General features: G+C 32.0%; 1 protein-coding gene across 1 annotated transcript in view; it reads left to right on the top strand.

The window, feature by feature from the left end:
• Window positions 1-7444, top strand: part of LOC143910998 (uncharacterized) — a 29543-nt gene extending 22099 nt beyond the window's left edge. Inside the window, exons 3-11 of the mRNA XM_077429681.1 lie at window positions 4895-4988; window positions 5184-5349; window positions 5445-5616; window positions 5707-5807; window positions 5881-6002; window positions 6089-6327; window positions 6401-6603; window positions 6679-6832; window positions 6914-7444. Coding sequence (XP_077285807.1) covers window positions 4895-4988; window positions 5184-5349; window positions 5445-5616; window positions 5707-5807; window positions 5881-6002; window positions 6089-6327; window positions 6401-6603; window positions 6679-6832; window positions 6914-7201 — 1539 coding nt within the window. The 3' untranslated portion in view covers window positions 7202-7444. The remainder of the gene's footprint in view (window positions 1-4894; window positions 4989-5183; window positions 5350-5444; window positions 5617-5706; window positions 5808-5880; window positions 6003-6088; window positions 6328-6400; window positions 6604-6678; window positions 6833-6913) is intronic.
• Window positions 7445-13178: the final 5734 nt, after the last annotated feature.

The following is a 13178-nucleotide window of genomic DNA, read 5'->3' as shown; positions in this document are numbered from 1 at the left end:
TGTGGTTGCGGTGTGTTGCAAATGGTTGTCAAACTTTTTTATGTCCCTTCGTGACGAATTAGTCACAATGTGATTGAATCGATCAACTACATACAATACGTCGGCATAAGTACTCGCGTAGAGTTATTGACCCGTTTCGAAAACTCGTAAAAAATCAATTTGCATGATTGCCATGAATGAATATGGCACCAAACGATAGATTGGATTCAGTTTTTTTTATTTGATGAATTGCAAATTGTCGACATCGGACTAACAACATACATGTGTACATATATGTATATTCACAACAAGAACTGCATTCAATAACACGGGAATGTATTTTCAATCGATCAATCATGATTTGCGTTTGTGATTCGTTTCTTGATATCGAGCAACTTTTTTCTATTAACGAACCGAAAAAAATTAAGATGAAGATGAAAAAAATTTAGTTATACGTTGCAATGTTGAGTCATGTCTAGAGGTAGGACCGGAAGCGTGATTTTTCCAGGAAACAGGGCAAACTACAAAGCTAGAGAGCATAAAAAAGGTTCATCATAAAAATGAACAAAGTACGACTAACAATGAACAATGAACGGCGCAAAGTTGGTCCGCTCTTTAGTCATGACAGCTTCGGCGCGACACTGCTATTCTCCAGGAAAGATAGTTTGCCTATTGTCAACCTACAAAGATAGAGAGCAAAAAAAGGTCAATAGGATCTCTGGTTATGACCAGAGATCGGCGTTTAGCGTGCAAAATGGGTTCACTATTGTCAATTTCTATTTTTAACCTTTTTTTTGCTCTCTAGCTTTATAGGTTGATAATAGGCAAACCCTCTTTTCTGGAAAATAGCACTGTCGCGCCGAAGCTTAGTTATGAATAATCTTCGGCGTTGGCTGGGTGCTCGTCAAATGAAAATCCAAGCACCCAGCCAACGCCGAAGATTATTCATAGTCATGACCAGTGGCGGCTGGTCAAATGCTGTATCTCTATCGCACAGTCCATAGTTGCATGTGTGTGAGCAATGTTTCCGAGCAACTTGGACTGTGCGCTAGAGATACAGCATTCATGACTAGTGGCAGCTGGCCAATACATATATCCATGAATCATGAATATACATATGTATATTTTCTTCTAATTTTTTCATAATATATATAATTCTTAGAATGAAATTGTAAACTTAAATCATAATAACTTGCGACAGTATAAGTACATACATATTAATGTATAAAAAAATCACATATTATCTACATATGTATTAGGTGGGCTGAAAAGTTCGTAGGCTGACACATAGATAGCGCTACTAGTATTAAATCCATATGATTTTTAGTTAGCCCTAACCTTAAAAAGACACGTGTATAAATTTGACAGCTGTCGTACTATTAGTTTGTGAGTTATAGCATTTTGAGTGAAGCAACTTTTATTAGTTTGAAAAAATGGATAAAAAGGAATTTCGTGTGTTAATAAAGCATTGTTTTTCGGCGAAAAAAAATACTATTGAAGCCAAGGTTTGGCTTGATAAACATTATTCGGACCTTGCACCAGGAAAATCAACCGTTGAGAAGTGGTTTGCTAAGTTTAAATGAGGCGAAATGAGAACCGAGGACGATGCACGCAGTGGACGCCCCAAAGAGGCTGTTACCGACGGAAACATCAAAAAAGTCCACAAAATAATTTTGGATAACCGTAAAGTGAAATTGATTGAGATAGCTGAGACCCTAAAGATATCAAAGGAACGTGTTGGACATATCGTGAATGAATATTTGGGTATGCGAAAGCTCTGTTCAAAGTGGGTGCCGCGCGAGCTCACAATCGACCAAAAACAACAACGAATTGATGATTCTGAGCAGTGTTTGGAGCTGTTCAATTGTAATAAACCCGAATTTTTGCGTCGATATGTGACAATGGATGAAACATGGCTCCATCATTTCACACCGGAGTCCAATCGACAGTCAGCCGAGTGGACTGCACGTGATGAAGTGACTCCAAAGCGTGGAAAGACGCAAAAGTTGGCTGGCAAGGTTATGGCATCAGTATTTTGGGATGCGCATGGTATAATATTCATCGACTATCTTAAAAAGGGAAAAACCATAAACAGCGACTATTACGTAGCGTTATTGGAGCGTTTGAAGGACGAAATCGCGGAAAAACGGCCCCATTTGAAGAAGAAGAAAGTGCTGTTTCATCAAGACAATGCACCGTGTCACAAATCAATGTAAACGATGGCAAAATTGCATGAATTGGGCTTCGAATTGCTTCTGCATCCACCGTATTCTCCAGATCTGGCCCCCAGCGACTTTTTCCTGTTCTCAGACCTCAAGAGGATGCTCGCTGGTCAGAAATTTTGTGCCGATGAAGAGGTAATCGCTGAAACTGAAGCCTATTTTGAGGCTAAAGACAAATCGTACTATAAAAATGGTATCGAAAAATTGTATGACCGCTATAATCGTTGTATCGCCCTCGAAGGCAACTATATTGAATAATAAAATCAAATTCTAACAAAAAAAAGATTTTTTCTATGCTAGCCTACGAACTTTTCAGCCCAACTGTTATGTATATGCTAGGGCTTTCAAGCGGGCTTAAATCGAAACCGAAAAACCGGCTTTTTGACCATCTTTCAAAAAACTGAAAACCGGCTTTTTTGGCTCGATAAATCGGCTTTTAAGGTTTCCTGTAATTGATGTTATTTTCCCTCAAAACTAACAATTATGAATTTAAAATTTCTATGAAAGATCATAAAAATGTGTGTTGGATTCAAACTTTCTTTGAACAACAAAAAAAAAGGTATGGCACTTAGCAGTGGCTTTAAGATATAGTAATGGACAAAGTCATAAGCCAATAAAATATTATTGAAAGTAGTTTCAACAACCTACACAAAGCATTTCAGAATTTCGGCAAATTGTCTTTTCCATAATTTGTAGTTTTTGCGCGTTATTTTTCTTGATAGTAGCTGATTTAAATCATTTAATTATTTGTGCGTATTCAGGATCTGCCATTTTACGGCTGTGATATTTGTAATAACAATATATATTTTTAATAATGATCTTATGAAAGTTCATAATGTTATAGCTCAATTTAATTTATAAGCAATTATTTTTTTGCAAAATAAAATATATATTTACAATATTTTTTTCGACATAAAAATTTAAAACTTCCAAATAATCTTAATTTTCTGAAACTGGTGAAAGTCGGTCAACCGGCTTTTTATTTGTAACAAAACCGAACACCGGCTTTTTCTTTCGGGTGGTTTTTTGAAACCCCTATGTACATACATACATCCATATATTTAAGTGTACACACTTCCTATATCCGTTTTAATTTTTACTTAAAATTGAATGATTTATAATATTTTTATGAAATGTTTAAAATTAAAATTGGTTTTACTTGTGTGGCACAGATATGTATGTATTTCTTTAGTATGACATTTTTATACGAAAAGCAATTATATTAATATAAATGATTAAAATCGCTATAATTTCATAATTCTCTTTTATTCATTTCGTGTGATTTTTTAAAAATTTAAATCAAGTAAAAATACATTTCCATATTTTTAAACTAAACTATTTATCAGGGACCCGAACCGTTATTTTTTTTCGTTCTATTATTTAAGCACATAAATAGATTTTTGTAAACTGTCTTTTATGAAATAAATAAACTTGATTTATTATTGTAATATTTGATTTATAAATTTACTCCTAAGTATATGAACTCCCAAAATATCAAGTCAAGAAAAGATTTCATATGTACTGTACCTACAAATAGTCAATAATTCGTCGATACTGTATCTACAAATAGTCACAACCTAATAAAAATTCCAAAGGAGAATATTTCCTAGCGTGTGCAGCTTGCCGGTGGTGCACTGCAGAATAGAGGGTGGATTCTGATGTAGCAACATTTTTTTATTCACACTTAATTGGCTTTCTCTAGGCTTAATATTTATTAAATTTTACTCGGGCCCTGCTTTTAGGAACAAAAGTGCCACAATAGTATACAAAGTTTCTAGTAGTTTGTTTTATTCTAGAAATTAATTTTTACAGGTATGGGTGTATCTACAATGTTTTTAAGTTTTGTAGTTTAAATTGGAATCGTTAATAGAATCTTTGATTGCTAATTGTAAAGTATGTGCTACATATTGTATTCCGATGAGTGGGAAAGAACAGTCCTCAATGGAAGGTAGCATATTTGCTTGATAATCTCTTTCATAATTAATATTCGGTTTCTAACAAATTGACAAACTTGATCATATTAGCTCCATTATCTGATGTAACAGAGTAGACTTGTTTGATATCGATATTATATTTTTCTAAAAGTTTCAAAAACATATTTTTAATATACATTCTTGTATTAATTCTATCATTCCCAAAAAATATATATATATGAATATTAATTTTACCAAACCGAAAAAACGAACCGCAAAAAAATATCAGTTCGGTTTCAGTTTTCGTTCTGGCAAAAAACACGTTTATTGCGGTTTTCGGTTCGGTTACGGTTCGGGTCCCTGCTATTTCTATACATTCGTTTAATGAAATACAGAATTTTTTATTTTCCAAGAACACATAACGTTTCAATTCTATATCATATAACTTTTATATAAATATGTATTTAAAGTGGTTCAAAATCAAATTATAGTACAAATAACATGTTATTAGATTAATGAAGTGTTTTAGTACACAAAACGGAAATATTTGATATTAAATGAATGACGTTAGGATATCTGTCTAGTCATCACTTACGTTAATGAATTGCATGCAAATACAAATATAGTAAATTGATATTAAGTACACATTGTAGAAGGTCAAGTTTATTATTGATTTGTCAGTACATATTTGCATTCTTTAATAATAAAATGTTGATTTATGAATTCATTCACCATTTGACTTAATATAATTTAATCACAAAGTTCACTTTTCAATTGCAGAATCAAAATGAGTCACTATCTGAAAGTATAAAATCAACATTAGGTGAGAATCCTACAACTTTACTGCCTTCGAGCAACGCATTTAATAATGGAGGTATGTTCTTATATTGCAAAGTTTAGTGTGACATTTTGTGTTGAATTTATAGTTTAACTTGAATACAAAGTTGACATTTGGTCGACCTACTCAAATTATGTTCGCAACAAACGAAGCGAAACTAATCAATCAATAAATACCATATTGTATGTCATTAGTGAACATTTTATGTATGTGTGTTTTTTGTCATTATAGATTTTAAAGTAAGCAAAATTGATATAAATAGTAGACCTAAGTATACTATGTGGAGCAAGTGGAGCCGTTGGAGTGATTGCAGAGAGAACGCTTGTGTACAAACCCGTAAAAGGAGGTGCAAGTTGAAGCAAAAGTGTGAACATACAACTCAAACTGAAGAAAAAAGGTAAATTTTATGTTAGAAATTATGACAGAATTTCAATTATTTTGGTTGAAAAATTGTTTATTCAGTGGTATAAAACTTTTCCTGAAAAATCACAGATGTCGATTTATAAAGAGAAGAGGAAGAAAACGTACAAAATGTGGAAGAAAACGATGGAAGGAAAGAAATCGACCAGTTAAAGAAATTAAATCAATCACTCGTCAAAATGTTTCTGTATCAGAACAAGATTGGTTAATTGACAATAGGAAATATAAATTTAAAATTGTTCCAGTAAGTTTTATTTTCCCTAAAAGAAAAAAAAAAAATTTAATAGTACATTGATATTTATTTTAATTATTACACGTAATAATTTGATTACAGAAAAATAATAAAAGAATTCTTCCCAGCAAATCAAGTAAATGGTATACCAAATGGACTAGGTGGTCACCTTGCAGTCAAAGTTGTACGACCCAAAGAAGAAGGTTTAGTTTAACTAATTAAATATAAACAAATTATTTATAACAGTTTATTTCAATACAATTTCATACTGTATAGGTTTTGCAAACGACCGAAATTGTGCACTCAAGATATAATAAAAGAAACGGCTTATTGTTACGTTGAAGGAACATACTGCCACCGTTGGATCAATAAAAAGATTCACACTAATAGAAACGATCGTAAATTAACTGTTTTATGGTTACTAAATTGTATTTTATTATATAGTGTAGTTGCTATAATGCTATTATTATTATCACTATTACAGCCAATGGCGAGTTTTTCGTCGATACTGTTATCGAAGAAGTTCCAAACAGGAACAGAAATGATATATATGATACAAACTACATTCAAAACTCACTGGCTCCAAATTCATGTGGAATTTTATACAACGGAAGAAATCTTACAGCAAGGAAGAGCGCTTGGTCGTTGACACGTATCATAGGTGGACGACAAGCTCCTAAAGGAAAATGGCCTTGGCAAGTAGCGGTTCTCAATAAATATAAGGTAATACTTTTTACAGACAACTTGAAAAGGCTAGAAGATTGATTATTTTATGAATTTTGATATAAAATCTTAGGAAGCATTTTGCGGAGGTACGCTGATTTCAAATAGGTGGGTCTTGACGGCGGCTCATTGCATCAGAAAACGTCTCTATATTCGTTTGGGCGAACACAATCTTGCAAATAGAGATGGAACTGAAACAGAAATGAGAATCACGCAAACCACTGTTCATCCTGGATACGATCCTGATACTGTCGATAATGATGTTGCTCTTCTAAGGTTTTTACACTTTTTTTTCTGAAATAAAAAAATTATTTTGTACTAATTTTTATAACGCCTTTTCATATTACTTAGGCTTCCTACTTTAGCTAGACACTATAGACATGGAATTGCATGTTTACCAAAACCCAGACAAATATTGCCTGTAAACAGAATGTGCACTATAATCGGTTGGGGAAAGCGACGAAGTACTGACGCTCATGGTTCTGATATTCTCCATGAGGCAGAAGTAAATATTCATTGGATAATTTTATATTGTTTTATTTAATGTTGGATAATGGTGCTCAAAAGATGTCATGTTTTTTGGCAGGTTCCCATTGTGCCGACCGACATTTGTAAAAACACGTATATTGACTATTATATTACCTCCAATATGTTCTGTGCTGGCCATAGAAAAGGAAGGATGGACTCTTGTGCTGGAGATTCAGGAGGTCCACTGCTTTGCAAAGATCCCACTGTACCGAGTCAGCCTTGGACAATTTTTGGTATCACTAGCTTTGGTGATGGTTGCGGAAAAAAAGGGAAATATGGAATATACACCCGATTGCCGAACTACGTTCGATGGATACACAAAGTTTTGAGAATGCCAGATCCATGATAACCATTTGTGATAATCGCTTATAAATTTTAAACCTAAGAATAACAATAAATTTAAGTGTTTCCTTTTATCTAGCAATGAGATATGTTGTATAAATAATAAATTCTATGAAAGTAAAGACATTTCAATGTTAAAAAAATACATTTATTGATGAAGGCTCCGCACATCTGAAGGAATTCATGATATGTGTATTTTTTCATCTTGATTTATAAAGGTTTTTTTTAATAAAAATTTATTTATATAAAATATTAATTTCATTTATACATACTATCTTTTTATTTCATATATTTTTACAAAAACACGATCCATATTTTGTATAATTTAACATGTATACATAATACAAATATAATTTATTAAAGCGATTTAGATCCAACACAAAAATGGTATTTCTTGCGATAATTATATTTATTGATTCTGATAGCTATGCTGAATAGACTAGCAGCCAATACTGCACTTACTATGTATATATGTATCAGTCTCATCAGTTGACCATGGATCTTCAATACACGTGGAACATTGCATTGGTTTCAAATACACAACGTTATTGAAATACATACTCACACGTCTTTATGTGTATGTTTGAATCAGTAAACAAGACAACTACAATAAAATTGTTTTGTTCCCTTGGTAAGCTAGTCGGTAGCTTTTTGGCACACATGCCAATTCAATAAACACGAAGCTTGGTATTTTTGGCTTTCACCAAAACAGCTGTCACTGAGATGAGATTATTGTAATCAGGGCTGAACGTTATAAATCAATGTATCACATATGTATGTACATATTATATGAAGTTGGGAGTTTCAAGTTATATAGAAGAACGAACCAAAGCGAAGTTTCTCGTAAACTTGAGAGTCGAGTTAAGATTTCAGAGACAGTTTCTGTATACACTTTTAAAGAACTTCTACTTTATAAAATTGCAATAGACATATCAAGAGATATTTTTAAAAACTAAAATTTCGTGAAAATAAATTGTACTATGTATATTTATAAAATAATTGCCAAGAATCATAGAAAAACTGTTTAATTTTCATCACTTTCACACACTAAATATTAAGCATTTGCAAGCCCTAGTACATAAATTCTCGTGTTTGTAATTTATTTATTCTTTCATCCATTATCTTGCTGAATTTTTTTGTAATAAAAGTGTTTTTTTTCTTTTCTTTTGCTAAAATATTAGATTTTAGAATTAGTGTGATGATAAATGAGTGTCATAATAGTATGTTTTATACTAATTAATATCTTTTTTAAAGTAGTTTTGAACTAAATTATAAGAACAGATAATACCGCATATTTATTAAACACTAGTCAACAGAATATATTGATTTACATATATATGTACATATGTATGTATGTATATGAGTATATATTCCGAAAAATTTATGTGTACATATATTCATATTATTTTCATTCGCCAACAAATTTGCGAATTAAATTTATTTTAATATTTTCATAATACATGTTATTATATTTATTGCAATGCACTTCAAACGTTCATGATTCATGTTTCAAACACACAAGCCATCCTAAGTGATTCATGGCTTTTAAATTTGATAAAATAACCAGAGGCCAGTACATTCGATATGCATATGGAATTTTATTGCCAATTTTCAATTTGAATTCAATATAATTAGATGTTCCTTATTGTAGTTGGGGATTTGCCTATTGATTTAGGATGTATTTTTGTATTTAGTGAGACAACGATACAATTTTTGATATACATACAATAATAGCCCAATTCAACGATTAGTCTTCGAACATTTTAGCATTTTTGAAAATTTGATTCTTTTTTTTGATTTCCACCAAAATTTGACTTTATTTAACCATTTTGGATAATCATACCTCATTGAAAATTGCCATAGAAGTATTTCCTTGAAGCTTCTTGTCTATGTGTGTGCCTTGAAATAATGGTTCCATTAATAAACAGAACATGTCCAATAAGAACAATAACAAAACAGAACATGACAATATTTAGAACAAGTTAAAATATAACATTTATTTTTATCGTATCTTGATGTGTCCAGTTAGCTGCCATATATCCATATAATGGAGGATAATCACACTGAAGTACTAAATTATTCCTTCATACACAACTCACCCCGATGGAATTGCAGGAAAATTACCTCTCTTTCCAATTAGAATAATGAATCATTTTGAAACTGTTGCTGAGAGATATCCTAAGACTGCAAATTGTTGTGAAGGTTTTCAGGACGCCTTAAACTCATTGTTTCTTTGTAATCATCCAAGCATTTGGAACCAATTAGATGTATTAAGAAGAGATATAGCTTGCCAGCGATTATTATTAGCAAACTAGTGCTGTACCCGATGAAATATCATCGCATGGATTATGGCTAGAGACACGTATTTTGGGCATTTTGCTATTAATGCTTAATTGATGCTAACATTTTGAATAGATGCTAATAGATGCTAAATTCGTAAAATATGCGAATAGATGATAAAATAACAAACAAAAGTGAATTTTGCATAAAATTAATAGACAATTTAGAAGGGTCTTTCTATCCCTTTGCTCATTTATTATGTGAAGAAATTGAGGGGATAAAACAGAGCTTGCAGTTTACCATAGACGGTGATTTTCCTGTCGAAACCAAGCAACTAATTTGGTCTACTACTGTAAACAAAAGAAGACAGTTGGAGCGGGGTATCCAAAAGGCTGCTCAAAAAAGCGTCTTAAAACTAGACTCGCACTCAAGACTAAATGAGAAAAATCTATTCCTCCAAACATTGAGTAAACTATTCAATCCATCTGTGGCAGGTACAAAGTCTAATATTAATTTTAAAGAAACAGTTTTGTTTTTTAGAAACCTGCCATTGTTTAATGTATTAACAGAGGCTCAATGTTTGGAAGGATATCAGCACTTTTTTTAGACAATTAATAGAGAATATAAAAAGTGAATCCACGCCGGATATATTGTTACTATTGATGGCAACAAAAATTAAATATGAAGAGTTTGGTTGTGCAGCTCTAAAATCTATTTGGTGTACCGTCAATAGTGTGGATTCTGAAAGGTATATTTTAATAAATACAATATATTTGTTACCGATCGTCGCACAAATCTCAAAAAAGAATCTGTAAAAATATGCTCCATGTTGAGTTTTAATTAATTTTAATTGGTATTTTTTATATTTTATATTTTTATATTCATATTTTTTGTCTTTGTATTTTTATATTCATGTTTTTTTCATTGTAATTTTAATTCCAAAATATTTTTAAATTTTTCTATTATATTTTAATTGTTGTGTTATCTTTAAATTGTATATACATATGTATGTATATAAATTTTATTAAAATTAATCGAAATGTTTTATTATTTAAAATTAAACACTTCATAAAAATAGATGCTAAAATTGAACATTTTTAATGCCCTAAAACGCTAAAATGCAAAATGAAAATGCTAAAATTGACAAAAATAGATGCCCAAAATACGGGTCTCTAGTTATGGCATATCAAGTTATTAAATAAAAAAAAAATAAAAGAGATGTGTCAGTGCTGTGTTCGATCCGCACGCGGTGGTGTTTTTTTCAAATACCTTTTAAATATATTTAATTTCATATTTATATTTAATATGAAAAAAAAGGTAAAAACTACCTATCTATCTGCATATGAACAATGTAAAACACCAATAGAAAAATTAATGAATTAAAAAAAATTTCAACAGATGGCGATAAATGCTCAGAGACTAATTTGCCTAGAGGAAGCATTGTATATATAGAAGTTTTTTTCTTTCGTAATTATATTCGTGTATTATATTCGTACATTTTGGCAGTAGTTTAGCTGTGACGTAAAAAAGTATGTCGAATTGAAACGACTATTTTAGTACGATTTAGCGTTATCTCAGATACACAGACACACAGACAGAATAGCGATATTATATGATGTCCTTAAATTTGGCCCCAAATTCCTTATTAAATCAAGTGGCAATAGTTGTGCAACAATATCAAAATCAAAAAAGATCAAGAAAATCGAGGTTTTTACGCCGAATGGCCAAAATGCAGTAATGTATGTTTAATGTTTATTATTAAAGTATTATGATTTAAAATATTTTAGGATTAGGAAAAATGCAAACGTGCATTTTGTGAAAAAATTCTTTATCATATTTTATTATTTTTAATTAATTCGAAATTACATCGAAATGTCATCTGCGCAACCCCATGAATATCTCGTTTTTCGTACATGCTGAAATTCAAACAGTTAAAATTCAATCGAAATGAGCATGCAGCCGGGTGGTTTGCAATCATTTGTAGCAAACCCACGTCGAGCACCAAGCATCAAATACGACTGATGCTAAAATTATTTAGGATTGTCTGTGGACAATCGTCACTTGACAACAATATGACGCCTAAAGGCACTTCTATTAATATAACATTTCTCTGACTAAATGTATTTAAATACATTAAATGTATCTCACTCTGTGGTTAAATGTATTTGAATTTTTATAATCCTATTATAAATACATATTTGTTCTTATACCATTATTTATAACTATTTTAATTATATATGAGTTTTTTCAGAATATATTTTTTTAATTTGAGAAAAAAGTAGCATGATTCGAATTTACAATCAGTGGTGCCATCTTGTCAATGGTTTGGTTGTCAACCTGGGGCTCACTAGGCGTCTGCCCACTAGCTGAAATACATATTTTGTGTTGAGCGAGTGACCTGTGTCGCCACGCCAACATGGTCTCTACGTCAACAGGAAATATGGCTCAAAATCGGGCGGCAAGCCAGCTTTTTGATAGATGGAAATAGTTTATGTTTAGACATATAGTCGGCGAAATTTAAAGCTTACATCGATGTTGATGTGCCTCGACGAAACGTGCACTAGCAGCTACCCATATTATATTTAAAAAAAATTAAATCCCTGTCTTTATAATCCAACAAATATAAAACAAAAAAAAATAATTTCTCACCTTTTCACAGCAACGAGAGTTTTCAGCACTTCTCCAAAATAAGTAATACTTTTGTTCAAGAAAAGCAGTTACTTTCACTACTCACTGCTTCTTGCAATTAAGTTACAAAGCTTAGAAATCAGCCCAGGAGCTAAGGTTTTTGTATGTATTTGAAATGAAAATAAAAACCAAACAAGTTTAATTCAAATTTTGATGGAAAAATTATTGACGTCGAAATTTCTCGTGATCACAACACTTCAACTATTGATACGTTGTATAATAGAAAAAGTAAAAACTACCCAGGATTGAACCTCAGATTGATCTGGTATGGATACGATGGTTCTAAATTTTGGCGGAAACTGCATAACCACCTCATTCATGATGCGATGTCGAATCGGTGGCTTTTCCCACAGGTCCCCCGGGACCCCCGTCTGAATCCAAAAAGTCGCAGACGAAATTAAAATGGAGCAGCAACAAACTCCTTACTTCGGTCACAACAGCCGCACGCAACGGTGGGTCAAAATCGCGCGCTTGATTTCAAAGCATTTCATTCATTCAAAACGCATTATAAACGACTAAAAACTTACGCCAAACCTAACAAGGGGGACGCTACCCATTTTTTCGGATCTTTTTTGAATTTTTCACTCGAGACAACGCGAGGGGATCTCCCCGAGTTGTTGGCAAGGTGATTCGCGCCACGTGGTCTTTATCTCTCTGACCAAAGGTGAGCTCCGACCACACCTGCTAAATCAGCTGGTATCTCGGGAAATCCCAAGCGCGACAGCAATCGAATATTCCAATCTTAATTTCGACAATTCGTCGTTCAATATAACAAATTAATTGCGACACTGTGCAATCGTGTGACGTCAACATCGATAAATGTACACATACTAAAAATTAAAAATAATACATGAAACTGTTGAAGGTGCATCCAAATATTAACAGTTATGAATTTACCTAATAATTTATGTGTCAATTTATTTAACATAAAATATTTGTGCTAAAAATATGTGCGTTCTGTTTGAGTCTACAACTATTAATTAAAAGTAGTTTTGAAATTTATTACTTTATTG

The sequence above is a fragment of the Arctopsyche grandis genome, chromosome 1, assembly GCF_051622035.1.
Source record: "Arctopsyche grandis isolate Sample6627 chromosome 1, ASM5162203v2, whole genome shotgun sequence".
Classification (NCBI taxonomy): Eukaryota; Metazoa; Arthropoda; class Insecta; order Trichoptera; family Hydropsychidae; genus Arctopsyche; species Arctopsyche grandis.
Note: the sequence above shows the minus strand (reverse complement) of the source record. Positions and strands in the feature narration are given on the sequence as shown.